This window comes from Fringilla coelebs (genome assembly GCF_963513975.1).
Source record: "Fringilla coelebs genome assembly, chromosome: 4".
Classification (NCBI taxonomy): Eukaryota; Metazoa; Chordata; class Aves; order Passeriformes; family Fringillidae; genus Fringilla; species Fringilla coelebs.
The window spans coordinates 6,943,179-6,967,095 of NC_140032.1; the positions used below are offsets into that span (position 1 = coordinate 6,943,179).

Below are 23,917 nucleotides of genomic sequence, written 5' to 3' on the forward strand. Positions count from 1 at the left end.
TTCTTGATATATAACAAAATAAAAGGAATTGAGAAAAAAAAGCTTGGGTTTCCTCTAAATTAAAAAATCCCCATATATTTTCTTAGAACCTTATAAATTTTTATTTTATTAAAAATCTTAACAAACATTATCTCTGCAGATCAATTAGGAATGAAGACTGAGAAGCTTTCAATTCCTTGCATGTGTTCTCAAGTTAGGTTGACATTTACCACATTTTCCATGCAAATTTTGGGTTAACATTTGTTTTGAAACTCTTTTCCAGTGACACTTCTCAGTGCACAAGGCTGCCTAACCCAACCTGCACAATTCCTTGGCTAAACCAAGAAATCAGAAAGTTTTGCACACAGATAATCCAATACTTGTGGTCTGTCTTCCCAGGCAAAGGCTGAGCAACAGAAATGTTCCCAAAGAGCATTTCAAGATACCATGCAGTAGTATTTTGCCCAGAAGTAACTCTCTCCATGAATCTAATTCAGTAGGGAAGCAGAGGGACAACATCCAGACAAGGACACACTAAAGCACAGCTCAGCACAGACATTGTAGTAACACGTCACAGCTGACACAACACTGCTCTGAATCATTAAAACACTTGCATTTCCTGAAACACCTCAGCTGTCCCTCTTGAACATTACCTTTTCATGAATTTCTTGTGTAGACTGAGCATCACAAAATGCCACTGTGGCTACATCCTTCAGAATAGGCATTTCTACTGTACAGTCCCTGCCATCCAGCAACGCTACCAAGGGGCGCGGGTGCATGGGCCCATTCATGATCGGAGGTCGAATGCCTGCAAAGAAACAGAGAACTCTTGTTATTCAGATGGCAAATGGCATTAAAAATAGGTTATAGCTAGTCTGGTTTATTCTGATGGCAGAAAAAGATTTTAAAAACTGAAGCTAATAAAACAGGAACAAGTTTACACTCAACCAAGCACAGAAGAGCTTACAAAGAAATTCCATGGAGGTTCAGAACATGGAAAGATGGATAAAACCACTGAGGAAATAGTACACTTGTTTTTTAAAGATACATCTCACTGCACTAATAAGTGTCTGTGCAACCTTGTTCAACCTTTAGGTTTTGACTGGATTCCACACCTTTGTGAGCTCTAGAAAGAGTGAGAAATATCTTGCCCAGGCTTGCAAGAAGAGCGGAGCTTATGGAATATAATAAGCAACTCAGTGAGGATTTGAGTATTCAATTTACATATATAATGATGATTCTGCTGAGACTAAAATTTAACTTTAAAAAGCCTACAACAGCAAAATTTTCCATTTACTGAGGATCCAGTGTCCAAGTTTACAGGGAAATTGCTGATCTATGTAGGTCTGCTTAGACTGAAAAAGTTTTACCAAACAGTTGTATATAGCTTAGTCAAACACGTCATACTTAATCCACCACTGAAAACTCTTACAAAACAGGAAAAAAATGTCCCTCCCTAAATCAATGTCATGCTCTGAACACTGTGGAGTGACAAAGAAATTCATGTCAAGTATCTGGGAGAAGGAAAATCAGTCCAAACTGAAGACTTAATTTACGTCCTCCTTACAGAGTCTGGAAATGAAAAGATATTTAAGATATTTAGAGAGCATCTCTTTAACAATACAGATGCTATAAATACACAAATGTACTCAAGGGAATAATATTAAACCACTGCATTTACAGAAAGTAGTTAAGCATGGGTGGGAAAAAAAGACTTCCTGAAGGGATAATGAAAAACAAAACAAAGAATAAAGTACATTTTTTTCCTCTTTTAAAATAAGAAGTTTTAAGCACTGCAAAGTGAATCAGGCTAGATATTTCTCGTATACAAATTTCAACACACATTTTTGTTGCAGTGTCAATTTTAAAACATTGCTTATTTTCTTGTTAATCCAAGTTGGTCCAACAGCAATGCAAATGACTGAGGTGCCCCAGTTAACTTCTACAAGCAATCCCTGCATCTTAAGTCCCAGCCTGTGTCAGAAAGCAAGTCCTGAAAGACTGCTATCTGCATTTCAAGTGGATGGAAAATCAGGAGAATCCCAGCTGAACAAGGTATCAGCTGAAGAAGACCAGCTGCTGGGAAGAGAGACTTTCACAACTCAACAAAAACAGCCTATGACTTCCCCCTGGGACCAGCCTGAGGTCTGGGGCTGAAGGACATCTCCAGAGACTGCTGCCCTCACAGTCCCTCTCACTGGCCTGGCCTGAACCCAGCAATTCCATGTCCACTCCTAACCACCTCAGGACAGCCCAGGACCACTACAATCTGGCATTTCAATTCTTCTCCTATTCAAACAGTTTTTATACCTGAAGACATGAGAAAAGCAGTCACTACATTTGGTTGTTTTCTGTTCTACTTCCAGCACCTCCCCACACCTGATGATACCATGGACTGACTGACTCTGCAGTATTCTCACCATTTTTCAGATGGGAAAGAAACACCCATCAGCAAAGTCTGTCATGGAAATTACACTATTGCAGAAACACCCACTCCTAACCTGTACTATGACAGACAAGCTTAGAAATGCTTCTGGTACACGTTATTTCACTAATAATCAGCAACCAAAACTAAATGGGAGACATTAAGACATAATTTTTTAAAACTGTGCAACTTGATAGCTTATTATTGATACTTGTTTGAAGCAAAAAAAGGCCACATAACCCTCATACAGACATTTTTAGTAAATAAACTACATACCAGTAATGCAGTACATGACACAAACACTAGAATATACAACATAAAAATACTGAAGTTATTAATGGAACAATTATACCCTTTAATGGAGATTTAATTATAAAACTCCACATTAAATTTACTTAAAAACATCCTAGGATAAATCATGTAATAGACTTGCTCACATTTTTTTTAAAACAGTATATGTAACAGCATTAATAAAATGCAATTATGTCTAGAAACAATTGCAAAAATGACATTGCAAGACCTCTTCATTTTGCTTAGAGTGACTGTGCTTACCCAACAACTGAAATGTCATGGTCTTGTCAGTACAGCAAAGCCAGAACTTCAATAACAAGTCTGAATGCTAGCTAAAATAAAATTTAAAAAACAAAGAACTTTGATACTAAATTTGTTGCAGATGAATGAGGAAAAATATAGCACAGGTGATTCCCTCAGAACTACAACTAAAGCACCTCTGTCAGAGTGCACAGTCCATACTGAAAAAAGTAGATGAAATTAAAAACTCTCACTTCAAAGAAACACTTTTCTGACTAGAACTAGCTCAAAAAATCATGAAATGTTACAGCACTAAACAGAGTCCTTTCAGATAATGATTTCTCTAAGACACATAAAGGCATGGTCTGGTTTTCCCCTCACACCAGTATATCTAAGATTTCAACCAAGTTACTTGAGCAACTTTGGTGCTAAGGGGAATGCCAGGGCAAGCCCCAAAGCACAGGAACAGAGTCAAAAAAACCCCAGAAGGAGAAACCCTCCCTAAGAGATTTCAAGGCTTTGTTAAGAATCTCCAGAACTCAAATACATCCAGTGACCTTGACCACAAAAACCCTACAAACCTCTGCTTGCTAAAAACCCTTTCTGAACTTCAGCACAGACTTCCTGTTGCACAATCTTTCTGCCTAAATATCCTGCCCCTGAATGGCAGGCAGTAATTCCCCACTCAAATTAACTTACAGGAACTTCATCCCAGTGGCAGTCCCTATTTAGTGTTCCCATTTGGGAAGACATGGCTTCACTATAAATCAGAACCTTCTGAACAAAAAGCTTCCTCTTCCAGCATTTAGATACATTCTGCCTGGTTTTTACCTGGGAATGTCACACTGCACTGTGCCTTTGGCTTTGCAGGATACCCTCAGAGAGGCAGCAGCAAGCAATGAGGATTTAAAAGCAGTGTTTTCCATGCCTGCATTTACAGTGAATAATGCAACTCTGTGGCAGGGAGAAGTAACTAAAAAGTGGTCAGAAGTGACGTTCAACACGACAAATGTGAAACTGAGTTAAAGAAATTATTTCACTTAGCTGGCTTATTTAAAAGTATTATGGTATAGCACTTCACATTACACAGATAATAAAAATTATACCATCCACCCCCACATCCTGTAACCTTTGTTATGGGAAAACAATCTTAGTTTATCCTAACTCAAGACTTTCAGGAACCCCTACCAACCTGACATTTCTTAATCTGAGCTTGATTTCCAGGATCATGAATTCGATTTCTCAATGCTTTACAATCTTCAGTATTCTGAGGCAAAATAGCAGCCTGTCATTCCATCCTCATTTCCATGTCTTTAATTTTTCTTGCAGCCTCCTGTAATCTTGAACCAAAGCTTTTATACTTCTTATCCACTGCAACCTCTGTAGCCTGGATGGTGTTCAAATTTTTACTAAAAATTAAACACAAACAATACATTAAAACAACGTTAAGGGTCTGACTCGTGCTCACAGAAGGCAGGAAACTCAAAATTAAAGCTTCTCACTGCATCTGCACCCTTCCCCCTATGGCTGCTGGCTTTCCACCACACCTGCTGTGCTGCCACTGGCCATTAACATTCCAGGGAAACCAGTGGAGTGTTAAGACACACAGGCACCTTGCTCAGGACAGCAGGTGTATTGTAAATACACCTACCTGGAACAGTGGGCACCACTCACATGGCCAAGGCTTTGCCTGGGTGAGCAGGGATCCAGGGATAGTGTGTGATCTCCAAAACCCCCTGCTGGAGGGCCAAGCACTCCAGTGGGTACCAGAGATGGAGTGAGAAGCCTTAACTCTGAACTTGATGGTTTTGCTGGGTGTAAGTCAGGCCCTTAAGGTTATCTAAATGTATTAAAGAAAAAAACCTAACACTTTCCCAACAGCTCTAATCCAGCTGTTAGTCTGGGGTTTCTGCCCTGCCCCCATGTGGAAATAATCTGGTGGGGAAACTCTTATCCCAGTAACAGCTACTGTGCCAGTGGCTGCTGGGTTTTTTCTAAATTAATACCAGGTATAAGGTGCAGAGACAGAGCAGCTGTCCTCAGGCAGCAGCTATTCACCATGTGGCTCACAGCTCAGTGCCTTTGCACAGCTGCAGTCTGGACTAGCTCTCCTGGAAAAAAGAAACCTATCAAAACCTTATTCTAGTCCAGCTCTTATGGAAATAAACTTGGGAATTGAAAAACCAGTTTTCAGCTGCAGAACCTGAGAGGAGGCCAGCCATGTGCACAACTGACTGCGGGTCTCAGAAACGAGGGGATGAAGGAGCTCACCATGGCGCTTTGCAACCAAAGCAGGAGTGGAAGGGCTGTGAATTATTTTACCTCCACACCTTTGAGAGCAAGGGGACTTAAAAGTGATCAGACCAACCTTAGCACAAGGTGTATTTTTTTTGAACTGGGAAGAAGCTACCTAAACAGGGTAGTGTCCTCTTCCCTCCCCAATCCAACTAGCATCTCCTGCTCCTCAAGCAAAGGGGCACAGTTTGTGCTACCCTCCAAGGGGGAAGAAGCCAATGCCATTAGGTATACTCAGGACTGCAGGGTAAGAAAGCTCTCCCTGACATAATCCAGGCTGTTAAAATGTGTTTCAAACTTTTCAAAAAACAACCTTTTATGGTACAAAATGACAGTAATTGAAGCAATCACTTTGCCCAAATACCAGAGATCTCAAAGTAAGCTGCCATGGTTTACTGACATCAGAAAATGTACTAAAATGCAAAGCTATCAAGATTAATAACAACATAATTTTCACATTTTTCTACTGCTGATTAACTTAACATCATTAGGCTGAGGAGTGTCTCATATAAGGCACATATGTTAAAAGTAAAGGACACTGTCAGATTTGTAGGCCCAAAACTTGACCTACCTTTCATTTCTTTAAATCTGTTTGCAAAGTCCATGTAATTCTTTAAATGTGTTTTTCTTTTTTCAAAACAAATGCTTCAATTCTTTTTTCTGAAAAATACATCAATGCCAAAAAGGACAACACTTATCAATAACCCTATAATAACAAACCAACAGGAACATGAAATGGAGGAGAGCAGCCTGGCAGGAGAGCTTTCCTGTCACTGGGGATTCTTACAAGTGCAAAGATTAAATAAGGAAGAAAAATCCCTCGACAATATCCTTTTCAAAGAATTTATGGTAAAAAACTTCTTTTATACATTGTAAAACATCAAAGTGATTTACTTTTTTAACAAAATGCAAACTACTGAAAAATATCATCAATATTTACAAAAACAAGACCTGAAATGACAGGTTGGACATTCAACTAATTTATAGTCTTGCACATGTATAATGAGACTAACCCCTTTGGCATTTACCTTTATTTTATATTCTTACCTAGGTGTAAATTCAGTGAGAGCTGTCACTTATTTACCATAAACCCTCACAAAAATTTGCATTATTTTCAAAAAGAAATGCTAATATTATTTCAAGGAAAGAATAAATTGTCAAAACAAACAAAAAATATCCTCCTCATAACATGAATACAGAAGCTGTTATGAATTACATTTGCCAATATGCACTATTAAAATTCCTAGAAACTCCATACTTAAAAAACATATTTTAAGGTTTTTGACCTATCATGCATTTTTACATCTTGGACTGTTTTGGCAGGTTCATTGTTTTGTGCACCATGAACTCAAGTTCAAGATATTGAGATTCAAGGCACAGCAAAACTCTAAGAGCAGTCAATTAGAAGTTTAAAATACAATTCAGGTACAAGGATCAGAGAAAAGGATGCAAAAAAAAAAAAGAACATTTATCATCCTTCAGTATTGTGATATTCAGCATATTTAGATGCTGAATATGCAACACAAAAATTTCATGATTCCACCAGAATCTGAGCCAACACTTTTTGCTGCTGCCTTCAAGATGAGCAGGATGCAATTTCCTATGATTTGGGATGCAGGATTGGAGGGAGGCACAGGGGAGAATACTTTAAAATAAAGAACACCAACAAGGGACAAAAAAGTGACAGCCACCCTCAGAAGACTGAATTATGCAGCAGATTAAATTTAATTTCCTTCTTTTCTCATCTCATTTAATGCTTCTAAGTATATTTCTTAAGATTTTAGGAACCTGCTGCAAGGCTTATTAAAATTTAGAGGAACAATCCCAAACTGATTTTGAAAGTAACAAGATGGACTTAACAGTACACATGCAAAAGCAAACTGAGCATAAGCTGCACTTAAAGCTCGTGTGCAGCCCCTGGGAAGTCCCCAGGGCTCAGAGGTTAATGCTGAGAACACTGGGACTTTACTGGAAGCACACAGTGGATGAATACTGCTGCTATCTATGCTTTTTATTTACCTGAACTCAGTAAGAACAAGTCATCTTCCTTCTTTTCTTTTTAATTTGCAGGAGACCAAGAAAAATACAAGTGGTTTCCTGTGCTGTGTTGACCCACTGATGTGCAGAGCAGTCACACCCAGCTGTATCCTCCTGTTAACTGTGAAGGTTGAAATGCACCCAAGGCTCTGCAAGACACTCCCAGCTCACTCCCTGACACTAAATGTACACCCAACACCACCACTGTGTAATTACACCCCGGCTGACAGCCCTCCACGAGTTTAAGATTTCTGCACATTGCACTTCATTATTTCACTGCCTGTGAGAAAAGAGCCTGGGCACCCAAGCAATCGCTCCAGCAGACAGTACAACAGCCTCAGCACAAAGTATTTGAGACAACTCTCTTGCTTGATTTTCCCTTTTGTACAATCAAAACATAAACCAATGACTTCTGTTTAGAAAATTCTGCATTTCCCTGCTGTTACTAGAACCTGAATCATGATTCCTCATTACTGTTCCATACTCACACAGCAAGTAAACTTGCCATTCTCAGGATATTATTCTGACAATCATGAGGACATGGGTTTAGCTGTGTTTTTTAATAATGATCCCTAACCAGTGGGGCTTCTTTTTAATCTAGTAATTTTGCTCTTATTTGTCTAATATCTGTCAGTGTGCATACAAAATCCTAAGTGCCTGTCAGGGTACAAAAAAACAAACATCCCAAGGCACATCTTGAAAGCCTTTGATCAGAAATAATGTTTCGTTAAGGAGAAACAAAATAATCTGGCAAGATTTTATATTACACATGTACTTCAAACATCAGTTGAAGACTGGAAGTATTTCACATCTGTCAAAAAATTACTCAAATTGCATATTTGGAGTACGCTGTAAAGATATGCCTAATCTTAACTAATACTTTTCAAAATAAGACTGAAAACAGTATGAATCACACCTATTTAATGTAAAATAAACAAGCAGTAACAGAACTATATACTATGGTAAAACGTTTTAATTTTCCATCACCATTTAAAAAGCAAAACAAATGACAATATTCAGTAACAACTATATCAAGTACCAAACACAGAAAGCTCAAGTATCTGCAATAAAACACACATAAAAACCAATGTTGCAGCAGTGTTGTTTTCAAGTAACAGATACATGAAAGCAAACTCCAGAGAAAGGCAAAACATTATAAAGGACTGAGCTCTCCTTGGATGTGCAACACCACACTGCACAGTGCCTGTGCAGTGAGTATTTATCTGTTTCAAGTATTTTTAGCTTTATTAAGTAATAAGTGAAAGAAGGGAGAGGATAAATAAATTGGCAACAGTGGAGCTGTGCTAGTTGAGTTCACCGACATCAATCTCGGCTTCTGAGAAATTCTGGCTAAGGCTGCCAGCTCCTGTAAGTTATCCCACAGGTTTTATGGTGATAGTGGAATGCCCCTGTCCACACACACTGTGGCAAAAGCCACAAAAAACTGCCTGGTCACTTACAGGAATCATTGCAGTGAACTTGGGGATGGGATCTACAAATTAAGACCCAACGAACTTGAGAATTGTAACTCTCAGCAACCACATCTGCCCACAACTATGGACATCAATCTCCCAGTTACTGATGGGGCAGCTTCTCCAAAATACAGAGCTGAAGGCATGAACCAAGCCTGCAGACATTCCCACAATGCACCATATGCTGGGTATATATCAGAATATACCTCCACTTTCCCATTCCCCCAGGACAGTGACCATGGAGCTGGTTGATTATGGCATCTGGGGGTTAACCCACCCTAACAAGCTCCCTGGTTTAAAATACAACTGAGCTTATATTTCAGACCATAAACTTTATTGGTGGGTGGGTGTGACTTTAAAAAAAAAAAAAAAAAAAAAAAAAAGGCAGAAAATTCCTGCTGGCAGAAACTGGAAAAACAATCTGTTTCAACAATTGCACTAGGAGCAGAATGATTAACTCCCTGAGCCATTCCAGTAACAATATAGATCATGCCAAGACTTACTAAAACACTTTCCACGGAAAAAGTGGTACTGGAGATTTTTAGAGCAATACTGAGGATACATAACACCAGACTAGACCAGGTTGGGAAAAGAGGGTTGTGCTGCACATGAAGTGCATCAGTGGCCCTTATCCTCACTCCTTTACCCATGTATTCAACAGAAAGCATGCAACCACTGCCTTTCCATTTTAAATCAAGTTATCAGAACTAGCATCTTTGCTGTAATTTTGACAAAAATTCAACAGCCACATAGTGTTAATTTAAAATGTAATTCCCTCTAGGAATGAGTCCTGATGTGCCCATGACATATGCATTTGAACTATGAAGGAAAAAAGAAGAAAATGGATTTTTTTTCCTCTCACCCAAAAATGTTCCTCTTCTAGCAAGTTATTTTATTCCAGCAGGTTTGGGTTTTTGTTTGTTTTGCTTTAAACCACTGCCTGAGCTGGAAGTATTCTTTGAGAGAAAACACCACTTTTTAGCTTTGTCATTAGAACTGCTTTCAGAGTATTAATTTCACATTATGTTTTAAAGACAGTGCCAAGAATTTATTACAATGTAAGATTTCTGAATGTAGCCTGTGCTAATGGCTACACTCTCTGTGCTTTTCTCATATTTTAGATGCTGTACAGGATTCTGTCTCTGAGAAAGAAACCAAATAATCCAAGTGGAGCCAACATCAAAGGCTTCCTTTATTCTGATCCCAAACACCAAAAGCAATTTCTCCAACAGCACACCTGTACTTTGACCCAAGAACGTTAAACTATTACCTGGGACACTCCTTACTTTCCTTATCAAAAAGTCTGAAGATAAGCAAGTGTGGGGCCTTGGATAACCAAATTATTTTCACAAGGTTTACTTTTTTTTTTCCTTAAGGTCAGTAGAGCACACTGAGATGACACTAAAAATAACAGTATGGAAATGTTTTACATATTGAACACCGGCCAAGTTCTTTGTAACTCCTTAACTTTTTTTTTATTTTGGGAAAGCATCTAATGTGATACATTATCCTCTCAGCTGAACATCATGATGCCGTGTGTCAGCAATCTTTACAGTGAAACAACAACAACAAAAAAAATACTGTGACTTGTTTAGGGATGAGGAGAAGGGAAGAAAGCTTGAAACTTTAAGGCAGACAGATAAAAATTAAATACACATATATATACATACATATACATAGTCCAACTGCTAAGGTGAGCATATTTAAAACAGGACAATTAAACACAGTAGCAAAGATTCTGGTAATAAAGATAATAAAATCCCTCGAGTTACACTTCATTATGCTCTCTGACAAAAATTGAACCTTTGCAAAGGGCTCCTTAAAGCTTTTTTCTCTCTCCCCTTCTGGTTCCTCCCACAGTTCCTGACCTCCCCTGTTCTCTGTCAATATTAAGAAAATGGCTGATGATGATTACAAACTGGAGAACAGTGTAGTAGTAAAACTGAGAAAATCTGGAGTACAGTGAAATCAAAATCCTGCACCTCCCATCCCGGGTCCTCTGCAGCTTAAATAAATAGCTTTTTCTGAAAAGATACTCATTTCGAAGGTAAGCAAACAGGATGTATAAAAAATGACAAGCTCACTGAGAACCAGCCAGTAACAACAGTCCAAGTGCCAAACAAAACAGGCAGTTTAAGGCAAAAGCCGGGTTTATGTTATCATGTTACATTTAATCAAAATATAACCAAAGCCCATGATGTAAGAGAGCTGTTCTACCAAGCTGTTCTTTAAGTAGAATTTGAGTTTCAATTACAAAGGCTCTGGTCTCAACATCACAGTTAAAGCTGCACAGAAAAACAGTTCAAATTGGGAGTTATTTCCATGACTTGATGAGAGAAGCAAAGTATTTCTTCCCACACATACCACAAGCTGAAGGGGTTTAGGGAAGGGTTTTGAACATTTTAAGATCTTTCTGATGGTGAAAAGCCAGAAGTGTTTAAAAATGACCTATATTTGCATTTTTTTACTGGGCTTTATGGTTTCTTTTAGTCTCTGCAGTTTAACCATTTTCAACTTGAAAAGGGTCCGTTCACATGCACTAAAATGCTTTGCAGATAATAATAAATTTTTCAGGGCACAAATCATGTTCTGTCTCTGTAAATTGCATGAAACATTTATCAGTGCTAAAAAACATCAGTAACAGGGGAAGGATTATAAAAGGAATTATTGAATCCATTTATTAAGAGTCAGAATCTTACTCATCACTCTCAACATGGATTTCTTACCATGTTCTCTCTCTGACTCTGTATTTTTGGTGTGACTAAGCGCTTGTATTTTGGAAAATGCATTCACTATTACACGTCTCTGTAAATACAGTTAACATGACAGTTCATAGTTTTATTCTAGCCTGTGTGGCTTAGCATAAAAACAAACTTGCTCCAGCTCGTGTGACCGCCAATGTGCAGGCAGAGACATTTACAAAATCTGCCCACGGCACATCTGTGCGTCACACAAATGTCATCTCCCCCTCTCACAGTGACAGCCTCAGACTTCTGCAGTGACACACTTTGTGAAAAACAGACAATTACAAAAAATGGACCTCTTCTGAAACAAAATATAGACTGACAACAGTTGGAGAAGCAATTAAATTGGTCTGGTTTCCATTTGATCGGATGTAGAAAAAAAAAATCCCAAAATAAGAAACCTTACTCTGATTTTTCTAGGTTTTTGAAACCAGAAACAAGAGGGATGTCAGTAGCAGGATAAACAGCAGCATGCTGAAAAGGCTGCAGGAACACTCTATTTCTGCAAGCCAACAGGAAACACATTAGTTTGAATTTTATCAAAGATAATCATCACTGAATTCATGCAAAGTAAACTTGAAACTCATTCTGCTGCTCAGAAAGTGGACAAGGCATAGGGAAAGATGCTGGAAAACGAGTTTAACTGCTTCCTACTGACTGTGATTTCTGAAAAATTGGGGGAAAATGACAGCTAAGAGCTTACTCAGTGCAATACAACAGCTATCAGACAACTCCCAGAAACCAAGAAACCATTATGACTATTTTCCAGAACACCACAGAAGAACATGAAGCTTGCATCCTTGAACTTGGGATTGAGGCAGAGTAACAGGTCTTCATAACACATCATTTTCCCTATTTTCTGGATATAAAGCAAACCAAATTCATGCAGGTATATCACTGCAAAAGTAAAAAACCAGCAGTTATAACTTCTGCTCCCTACCTTTGGTTATAGCCACACTCCTTTTGCTTAGCAGGTATTTCGACAGCACAACAATTGTTTCAGAAAAAACTGTAGGTTTTAAAACATTTCCATCAATCTTTTAATTCATTCTGTTCCTCTGGGTTGGGACTGTCAACCCAGTTACAAAAGGAAGATGAAAAACAAGTGCTGAGAATAACAAATGAAATCTGAAAAATAACTCTTTGTGTTGAAAATTGTATATCCATGAGCAGCCCAGATGAGAGCCATTTATTTCATCTGCACTGTAAACCAGATTAAAATAAGGTACATTCAACCAATTACAGAGGTGCTGGTCAATGCAGTTAATGCTTTAAGAAGAAACTCCACCTGTGCTCTTTTTTTTTTAATAATGGAATTAGCATTACTTCCTTGTGAAGTCTACACCATCACAATACATAGTGAAATGTGACCCTCGGGCTGAGATAAAATTCTCAATTTAATCAGAGCTATACATCCCTTAAAGCTTATGCTAAATAGTTCACATAAAGATAATTAAACTTTTATGTCAAAAATATTTAAAGGACAACATAACTAGTAGCTTAATTCTCTGGGAGGTCTGACAAGGACCCATAGCAGAATATAGGAGAGCTTTCCACCATATGGGAAGCCTTTGGTTTCAGAGAGTAGCCTACCCACCTCTGGATAAATGAATTTGAGAAGGGACACCAACCACACTCAACATCTGGTTAAAGAATGAAAAATATGTAAGAAGAGGCTGTGCTGGTTACTGAAAGTTTAGTTCCAGAAAGAATATGAAAGAAGAGTCCAATCTACACCAGAAACATTACAATGCAGTATAGGGATTAGGTGAATGAATAGCGGGAGTTTTATCCTCAGTGTGGTTCTCTGCAGCCCTTCCTGGGCCAAGAGTGCCATCAGGCATTGCAGGGAGGGATGGGGAGGGAAAAAAAAATCAATTTAGTACATCCTGTCACCAGTTACGCTGCAGTACACCAAGACTGGTGTGGGACCCATTTTCTTTTTCAACAGATGTGTTGAGAGAACGAGGGTGGGGGCTTGAAGGGAGGAAGGAATGGTTTTACTCTGCATGATGAGACACTGTGACACAGGAAGCGTCAAGGCCCAGTGTGAAACTTCTTTTCACAGTGAAAAATCTGGTCTGTAAACTGCTGCAAAAAGCCCTCATCTGCTGTACTCAACTCTCTCAACCTCCAAGAAAACCACTGGCAATTAACTACAAGAACAGTTTCAGTGGAAGGGCTTGGCATGAAGCTAAATCTTTCTTTTCCACCAAAGTTATCTAAAGAAAATATGAAATGCAAAAATACTGGGATCGCACCTAGAGGGATTGGTTTGCTTTGTTTTACAGATATATTTTTTAAACTGTCCAGAGGGAATGAACAATATGGTTGCTGAGTAATGCCAGGACACTTGTAACATAGGACAAGTGGCACGAACAAAGTTTTTCTAACCTGCAGGTCTGTAGTGCTTTAACTGAAATTTGTGAAATGCTGCACAGACTTAGTGCTTTGAAATGACCAGTGTGTACTTTAACTTAGAGAATACAGAAAGCAGTTCAGAACTACACCCAAACAGGCCAGATGAACTGATTGTTTATTAAACATGTAAAATGGAGTTATGAGCAGTACCAATTGAATTTATTTGTTTTGCACACTCCCTAATAAACGGTTAGTGAAACAAAGTGTCTGAAGCCTGGAACAGGATGGAGAAGAATAAGCCAAAGTACATGAATTCAAATCTTATTTTTATTCTGCATATCCAATCTGTACAAAGCTCCTCAGACAAAGGTCTGGAGCTGTTAGGAATGAGATTAAATCTCATCCTAAAGAAAGCAACTACACTGGAAACAGAAATTCTGCAACTGCTTGTAGCAGATCTTAAATTAGATAGTTACCAATAGTTAAAAGAGTATTTATTCAGATAGAGTTACAAATCTCTACAAATGTGAGCAAACTACTCTCTGTGAAGATGTGTGACAGACCTGTTTTTTCTCCAAGCAGCAGTTGCTGCAGGACACCACAGCACTCTGAATACTGCTCCAATTACTACAAAAGAAGCCCAGAATGTGACTTTTGCCAGTATCGAGGTATTTCAGGAACTTTAAACTCCACTAAGTAAAAATCACAAAATATTAATGAAATTATTCCCTTACTTTTGTCAGTACTGATCAAAGCAAATTGCTAACTTTTTTCCTAATGAAATGCAGTGAACTCTTAAAGCAAACAGGGCACTCTGCCAACAATAATAAAAAAATAAAGAGCAATGTCAATAAATACATTAATGAAATGAAAATTAGGTGGTGTCATTTTGTTTTATTAAGTGTTGGGTACTGTATGAGCTTAAACTAAGCTTTGGTCTTGGTCTTTGTTTCACTGATTCTGCAAAGTTTTATTTATAAAAAATCCTTATATGAAGTACTGTCTTTCTAATACAGTGCACATGACGCAGTGTTTTTTTTCTTCCTTTAAGAGTAAATTTTTCCCTGAAAGACAGAAGGCAAGATAATTTACATTGCACTGGAAAGCATGCACGTATTAATGATGGGGAATGATGAGGAACATAAATAGTTTCCATTTTCACATTCAAAAACAAGTACCTGCAAATTAATGCTAAAAGCAACTGGCCTATAAAGGAGCCCTGTTTCCATGCCAACTGATAACAGAAAGACATATAATTCAACAAAAAAATGAACAACCTACTAAACAAGAAAATAAAGAGCAAGTAGAAGTGCTGGAAATCAAGATTCTGACCATACCCAACTATTTTACAAGAATAGCAAAGAACACAACAATTAAATTGCAATTTAAGAAATGAATGTTGGGCAGCTAATGGCACTTCATCATTACAATACTTCTAAAAGCTGTCAGTCTCTAGTGAAGAAAAACAGGATCCAGAACACTTCTATTAATAAGGAAGGAACATTTGTACAATTCTTATGGAGGTTTCATATGAAAGCACAGAGTTACTTTTCAGCGCACATCTTTCATTAGGATTTTCATTTTTTGTCCTTAAGGCCTCGCTTTGCACCTCACTCACAGACTTGTTCTGGGGTCCTGCAATCAGTCAGCAGACCTGGCTGCAGAGAGGCTGTTGCTACCTGAGTGTTCATTGCAAAATCAGGGACATGAGAAATGAGCAGATATGTATCTGCACACAAGCAGCTCACATGGCCATGTGCATGTATGCATCTGATGTAATTAAATTTTTCTATGTGTATGAGCAAAATTCAGCTTCACAGCTGATAAAACTGCGCTACCACTAACAGTATTACAGCAAATAAGGAAGTTCATAAAATTCATAAATAAAATCATGGGATATACAGTCCACACATGTCAATTTCTACAGGGACAAACCAGACTTACAGTTTAAGCAAGGAAACTTAGAAATACTGAATTGACAAAAATGCTACTGATCTAAATATAACCAGTTCCAAGATACTGACATATACACACAATAAAACCCAGCAGTGTGAGTATATGTTCTTTAAACCTCAAGAAATAAATTACCCCAACTAAAAGGTCCATAAACCCTGTTTTCTAAATTAATACAAACTGAAGACAGGACAATAAATTGCTGTTTCTTAGTACATCTTTATTTTATCAGGCAACAGTGCTTTTCTTCCTATTTAGCACTTAAAAACTATTAGAAGTCATTAGAGGTTTAAAACAGATAAAAATTATAGTTACAGAACTGGAAGTTGGAAACACCACCACTAATGCATTTCAGTCCATTTGAATTTTACTGTTCTGTCGCTTTCTGCATAAGTAGAGAATAGAAAACTACAAGTGCTTGTATCCACCCAACTGACTTCATATTTATGTGAACACAGAAGTTGTTACATGATAATGGGCCTAAACACTGCATGGAAAAATGCAAAGTTCACAGAAAATGATCTTTAGTTTAATTTACGAGCCTCAGTCTGCATAGGGACTTCAATGACATCAGTGGATGAAAGAAAATAATTATACAGCCATGTTCCAGCTTTATCCAGATAGCATGAAAGATTAAGGGTTTCAGACTTTCTTCTTCTGTCTATTCAGAATCTACTAAGAACTGAATTTTCAGATGTGACAATTGCTTGCTGCCCTTTTAAAGAAGCATTGATTTTCCTAGAAAACGCTTTGCCCTTAAAGTGCAATAAGTATATGTATTCTAGTAGAAAAGATCTAAGCTGAAAAGTTTTTAAGTCACCAAGATTTTTTTTTAAATAAAACCCATGCTCCCATCACAGCTCAGAAAACTATACAGTAAGCATTCAGCATCCTGAATTTTTTTAGGTCTCACTATCTTTCTCCAAACTCTCCCTAAGGCTGGCAATAGCCACCTCACTGCACTTCTGCAGTTCTTGTACAAGCTGAAAAATGACAATTCAGCTGTGTGGAGGGGCCAAGATTTCTGCATCTTTCTTCATGTATAAACTACTGCTTTTAGGCTTATACACTAAATTCCTGCGTGGGATCCTTATTAAAAAAAAAAAATCTACACACAGGCCCAAGACACTGACTATTCCCAACTGATTAAACTCCATATGCAAAGTCATGCACATCATAATTACCTTTGTGGCATGCCAACTCTTCAGCAACTCCTAAAGTACAAAGATTTGAATTCCAACAGGGGAAAAAATGTATTTTAATAAATGCCTATCAATGTGTAAAGTTACAAAACAGCAGCAGCAACTGAAAGCTGCCTGTGCTGGGGCTGGCTGACAGTACCTGCACTCTCAGCTCCACGCTTCCCTGACAATTAATTCCTGCTATGTTTTGGAAGGACTAGGAGTGACAAAGCTGAGTAAGATGAAAGGTCAGTTCAGCTTCTCACACCTTCACCTCTTTTTATCTATTGTCAAAGAATCTCTTCTGTTCTACAAACACCTTTCTATTTTTTGGAGCCTTCTGAAAGTCAGTTTTATACTGATGACATCGTTTCACTACCATGGATGAAATCATCCACAGAGTGCACGGATTTTTCACACAGCACTGCCTTGGGCAAGATCTTAAAAGGCAACAGAGCAGAAGACTCCATGTTATTTAAATATGAAGAGAAGAACAATAATGAAATAAAGAAAAAACAAATCATTTTCAACAGAGCAACAACTGGAAGGGCAAACAGCAACAATTTCATGTTCGGCAGCACTTCTTAGCCTTGGCCAGCACTGTCTGTTTATATAACTGAAAGAAAGAATGCTGCCCTGAACTTGCCCATTATCCCACAGAAAAGGTATTGTGGGAATGTTAGCTTTTACCTGGCTAACTTCCAGATGCTGGCAGAAAAAACCACCCTTTTAAAATTTTAGTCAACTGAAAAATACTTGACATTTTTCACATTTTACAATTATTCCAAGTTATGTATAAACTAACATAGGCCTTGAACTAAATCCATATAAAATGGTCTTAGTAAGATGATGGACTGCTGTGCAAAAGAAGGAACTGAGGGGTCTCACAGCCAAACCCAACAGCCAGTACTGTATTACTCAAACCACAGAAGCTTTGCTGAAAGCAGGTACATTTCTAGAATAGCAGAAATGTTTGCAATGTCCATAAGAGCACTTGCTGGACAATGAGAGCATAAACTAAAAAAAAGTGCCATCCCAATTTCAGGAATGCAGCCTGTTGCTGTGAAGCTGAGCTGGCAATGTGTGACCAAGATGTTGTTTGAACCCTACATTCTGTCATACAGGTAACCAGAGAGAAATGTATCTTGCTATACATCTAATATCTCTATGGGACCCACGACAGAAGCTGCAACACAGAAAAATCATAGAATCATTCAGATTGGAAAATACCTCCAAGATCATGAAATGTAACCTGACACTGTCAAGGCCATCACTGAACAATGTCCCAAGTGCCACATCTACAGGTCTTTTAAGTATCTCCAAGGACAGTGCCTCTACCACTGCCCTGGGCAGCCTGTTTAAAAGCTTGACAACCCTTTCTGTGAAGACATTTTTCCCAATATACAGTCTAAATCTCATAATGTAGGAGTAAAGATAAGTAAGATCTCACCTCAGCCTCCTTTTCTCCAGGATAAACAACTGCACACACTTCAGCACTTCCAAGTATTTTTTGTTGTGAGGGGCCCACAGAAACACAGGATTCAAGGTGTGGCTTCACCAGTGCTGAGTACAGAGGGACAATCTGTCCCTGCAGGTCCTGCTGGCCACACTACTGATACAGCCCAGGATGCCAGTGGCCTTCTTGGCCACCTGGCAACATTGTGGCTCACGTTCAGCCACCCTTGACCAGAACCCCCAAGTCCTTTCCACCCACTCTGCTCCCAGCCTGGAGCTGCAGGGCGTTGTTGTGACCCAAAGGGAGGATCTGGCACTTGGCCTGCTTGAACCTCAGACTCACTGATCCATCCTGCCCAGATCCCTCTGCAGAGCCCTCATGTCTTCCAGCAGGTCAACACTCACACCCAACCCAGTGCGATCTGAGGACTTGCAGAGAGTGCCCTCAATCCCCTCACCCAGGACATCAATAAGAATTTTAACTGGAACTGGAGAAAACCAAAGCACAGTAACTGTGGACTTGAGAAGACCCCAACACAAAATGAGCAAAAATCCCCTTTCTGTTTTAAACAGAAGGCATTTTTCTTGCTCTTTTCCATCTGGCACTTCAAGTAGCTGTCTTTACTTAACAGTCATCTTGAAGTTTTTAATAAGTCGTACAATGTGCAAACTCAAACTGAAAGAAATTATCCCTTACTTCTTCTTTTCCAAAGTTCAACTGTTAAATAAAAATAGCTCCCAATCATGTCTCTGCTTTGCATCCCAGCAGGAGCAAGGATACTCACTGCTGACACACCATTCCATATTCCAGTGCACAGCACATGGAGCTGCAGCCTCCTCACTCACCAGTACTCTGCTGGTTCATTTGCATCCGTGTTCTGTCAAGCTAACTGGCAAAATTCAACTTCCCCATTCAAATATACAGGAGGGGTTTTTGCTGTTTGAAGAGGAAGAGCTTTAATGTTGGAAATTATATTTTTAATTTGGAGAAAGCAAGGCCTTCAGTCACAGTGGAATGTTTTGCACAGCACGGTGTTCAGTCAAGCCACAGGTTGCGTTTTTAATAAGTGCATTTACCTTAAGCCAGTTCACAAATGAAAGCTCACTGCCTCCCAAACTGTTTCTGTGTGGTAAAACAAGACACAAAAAGATTGACCAAGCACCTACTCAAGAGCACCAATAACTAAAGAATCCTACTCTAAGTTGATACCATGTCCAACAGATCCCAGAGTGCTTTCCCAGGTAAGCTCACCATCATTGGCATGCACAGAATGCAGGGTGGGATGGGGCACAGAAAAATTAAGTGAATTATCCCAGGTCACTTCTGAGGCTTCTCACAAACATGACAGAACCACCATGAGCATCTGAGCCATTCCACAAACACTTGGGACATCTCTGCTCCCTTCTCTTCCAATTCCCCTGGCAATAACTAGACCACATTTGCCCTGAAAGTCAGAAGCTGCACTTGACTTTAGTACTCAATTAAGATTTTTAGTAACCAGAAACTTCTAAAACAAAGAAAACAAACAAAAAAAAACCCCAAAAACCAAAAAAAAAAAAAAAAAAAAAAAAAAAAAAAAAAAAAAACCACCCAAAAACAAACCCCAAACAAAAAACACCCCAATCAAACAACCAACCAAAAAACTTCAGGAAGGTGATTCAGTCCTCATGTAGGACATTAAATTCCTAACACAAGTCCTTCCGTGATGTTCCTTTTATAGAGGCACAAATCCCACACAAAGCAGCTGTATTTATGCTCAAGTGTGCTTCAAAACTAGAACACACAGGCCTAACAATGTCATTGCAAAGTACAAAGTAATTTGGTTTTCCTGATTCCTAAATATCTTAATGCAAATGTGAAATAAGCTTAGTACATTTAGTCCCACTTTACTAACTTAAAAAAGAGTTCAAACAGGCTTGCACTACCTTAACTAACTTGATTTAAAATCATACTTAAGTAAATGCAAGCTGTTTCCCAGGTATTATATGGCTTATTCACTTCTTTCACTATACACTCCTGTGATCAAAGACATCTTAGATGTAACAGGTGAGGTAATTTACTATTTATAAAAACAACCACTGTTTAATATTCTTTTTGGAATTAGTCTTCTAAAATGAAAACTAATTTTTATTAATTCTCTTTGAAAAACTGAGAGAGAAGTAGATGATTTTTGACATCATTTTTTCCTGCACAAAAAAAGAAAAATCCCCTTCTGCCAATAAATCTTTAGGGCACTTCAATAGCTGCTGGAATTGTGTAAATGCTTGGGAATATTCATCATTTCTATGAAAGGACAGCAAAAAACCCCAACTTCATTTTCAATTTATTGGGAGTTTGTTGTTTTTTGTTTTTTTCCCTCCTCCTTGACTGTGGGTCTAAGAAAATAGTTTCTACTTATGGATTTGTTAACAGATTTTTTTAATGCATTTTTTTAAAACAAAGCCACAAAGCTCAGAAAAATCGCTAACAGAATTTAACAGACTTAAAATACAGTTCAGATGGAAGATGGTAGCAAAGTTATGAAAATCAATGCAAAACTGCAATATTCACAGTACTTCAAGTTCTCAATTACTGGCTCCATGCAAGACACTCTTTTGTACTTTCTTAATTCAGAGGACTAAGAAAATAAGACTCATGATTTTGGAGAGTTCCCATAATCCTGAGTCTTTCAAATGAGTGGCAGAACTTGTTCCTCAACTGCAAATAAGGAAACAAACCAATCTTTGAACAACATTTTGGTAGAAGTGTTATCCTGCAATAACTCAGGTTTAGTGTGCAGGATGCAGCCAGAATTCTTTCAATTTGTGAGCCCACTCCAACTCCCATCAATACCAGCCAGAAGCTGAATAATTCAATGTCCTGCAGGATCCAAATCTGTTAAAACAGGAAAAGTTGTGCCTGCAGCTTGCTGTTCTCCTAATTCCTACTAAAAACCTTTTCGACTTCTTTCTCTAAGGAGATGGTTCTCACTGCTAAATACACAATGCTGGTTTTAAATTTTAGAAGGCTGCAGGGTGGTCACAAGACAAATGCCAAGAGTATTTGCACACCTCTCTATTTACAGTAAGAGGGAAAATCATCAAGATTCAAGGATTCAAAACACAAGATCTTTTGAACAAAGACATGGTAAAACAAAGCCTTGAACACAAGTCTGCCAAATACAAACAACATACATAACCAGACCCAAAAGGCAATGCATTGTGAAACCTTTCAAAACCATACAATACTATAGGAATTAAGTAAACTTCAAACTCCCCTGCAATACTCTCGTCATAGCTAATTTGTGATTTCCTGTACGCTCAGTACTAACAGCACAATGGAGCCTCTATTGTGGGCCTCCTCCCACAAGCTTTTAAAAAATGCAAGACATTCTTTTTATCTAGACTGGCGTGGCTAAAATACATCGAGCTCTACACAGATAAAAGGTCATTTTAGAAACTGCTTCTGCTCATAAAACTAAAAAATAAAAATGTGCTGCCTGGTGGTGCTGAGTTTTAAGTTCACAAAGGAGCAGTGCTGTGGTGGCTAAACTGCTGACCACGGATTTCAGGCAGGGCAGATGAAGGAAGCCACTTTAGTTTTAGAGTAACAAGAGAAGATTCCACATTGAGAACTCCGCAAATTCAACACAATTCAAATCAGCTTTGAGAGTTTTGCAGGAGGTGAAAAAAATTAATGAAAATTTGACAGAATTCATGGGATAAAGAAACTGCAGTATTCACTGCAACTCTTGACTGAAAGTGAAGGTAGTAAGTCCTTTAGGTGCAAGTAACTAGTTTATGGAAGTACTAAAAATTGATATTGCATACTTTTTATCTTAAAGGATCCTGAAAGCTAACAGAAGCCAACCAAAATGAACAAGACTTTCTGCTGGTAGCAGAAATGAAAGACAATAATCCTGGCACAGGACAGGCTGGGGAAAAAAGCACAACCAGCATAGACAGCATGCAGACAGAGTATGCAAACAGAGTATACAGTAGAGAATTTGGTGAGGACATAAAATAAAACCTAAAATGCTGCAGTGGCTTTGATCAGCACCTTAATGACCTTTCTTAGTCAAAAAATGTGTTAAAATGGAATTAGCTGCCCAGTTCCAGTCAGCATGGGAACACACACATACAATACTGAATTACTCAAGACCACTTCTCAGTAACCCTGATTATATGAATGGGAAAATCAACGACATGAGAAAGGCTGTGATACACATTAATGCTGTTCACTGAAGCACCAGACACACATTAAGATGGTTGGTAGACCACAAATGTGAAAACGCTCATTACCCAGTTGAAAATAAACAGTTTAACATATCTGGTACAACACATTAAAGTGAAAAAATATTTAAGTATCAGTTTAAGAGTTTGGAGACTGGCTTGTGGTTATCTCTGCTAAACACTTTTGTCCTGCATGACTCTGCAAAGACTGAAGCTACGCACTCAGCAAGAGACAAACTGGCTGCAACCATCTAATGAAATTTGACTCATCTGAGAATTTTGATGAACTGCTCCACACCACTCTTTCTGCTAAGCCATACATTTTCCTTGCAGGCTTGAGAGTGCTGCAAATATGCAAAAAGCAACAACAGTTTTGGACTGTTTGGCTTAAAATAGAAGGTTAATTCTGAAAATCCATATTCAGGTAAAAATACCACAGAAGCCGATGGAAACTTTGCAATTATAAATTAAAGGTACAGGGATCTGCATCAATGGCACAGTCATTACTGTCTGTCAGCCCCCAGCAGCACCTCTTGCTGACTGTAAGTCTGACTAAGAGCTGCCTGGGGCAGTTCTCTCTTCCTACAAACCCTCCTGCACATCAGCCCAATCCAACTGGAGAGCACACATCCTGGTACAGCTCCTTTCTGGCTCATTCTCCCAACTTCTGACTCACCCAAGTGCTATGATGACATTTTGCAGAGCGAAAAAAAATCTATGTGTAGAAGCAGATGATGAAAATCCCCTGCAGTGCTGCTTCTCTCCTGGCTCTTTTCTGAGCTCTGCCAGGCCAGTGCGCTGTCCGAGCACGCTGCAGGACAGCCCACTGGCCATTCCTCTGCCTGGCCAGGCACACGGTGCATGCTCCTGCCAGAGGACAGGAACACAGCTTGATGGGAATGCAGCAGGGACTGCCTTGGAGACTCCCACTTGCCATTCCTCCTGTCATCACATGGCAGCCACGGGCTATTTTTCCTATTGATCATGTTTGGAGGGTGGGAGAGAAGAACAATCTGCCACATGGCAGCAGCAACAGCAGCAAGCCCATCTTCCAGAGGCTCTACCATGAGCAAAACTGAAAGCAGGACAGCTCTCTTCTGCTGTCCCAAGAGCTCAGCTTTCCTAAATCACTATCTGCTGTGGTTAGACCCTGCCCTGACTGCCCAACAACCTGTGGGTGAGGGCCTACATCCCTTTTGCACAACCCCAGACACATTCAGGTAAATGTGCACAACACTGGGCTGCCCACTGTGGCTTCCCCCACTACAGACA

The 23,917-nt window shown here is 38.9% G+C and overlaps 1 protein-coding gene across 10 annotated transcripts in view; it reads right to left on the reverse strand.

The window, feature by feature from the left end:
* Positions 1-23,917, reverse strand: part of CTBP1 (C-terminal binding protein 1) — a 236,538-nt gene that overhangs the window by 36,552 nt on the left and 176,069 nt on the right. For 4 of the 10 annotated variants that reach the window (XM_084204392.1, XM_084204390.1, XM_084204394.1 and 1 more), the window contains one exon: positions 633-787. In XM_084204392.1, the coding sequence (XP_084060518.1) occupies positions 633-787 (155 nt within the window). Of the gene's footprint in view, positions 1-632; positions 788-2,956; positions 3,028-4,127; positions 4,345-5,801; positions 5,891-23,917 lie in introns of all 10 variants that reach the window. The other 6 variants (XM_084204398.1, XM_084204397.1, XM_084204396.1 and 3 more) reach the window with 4 other exon arrangements.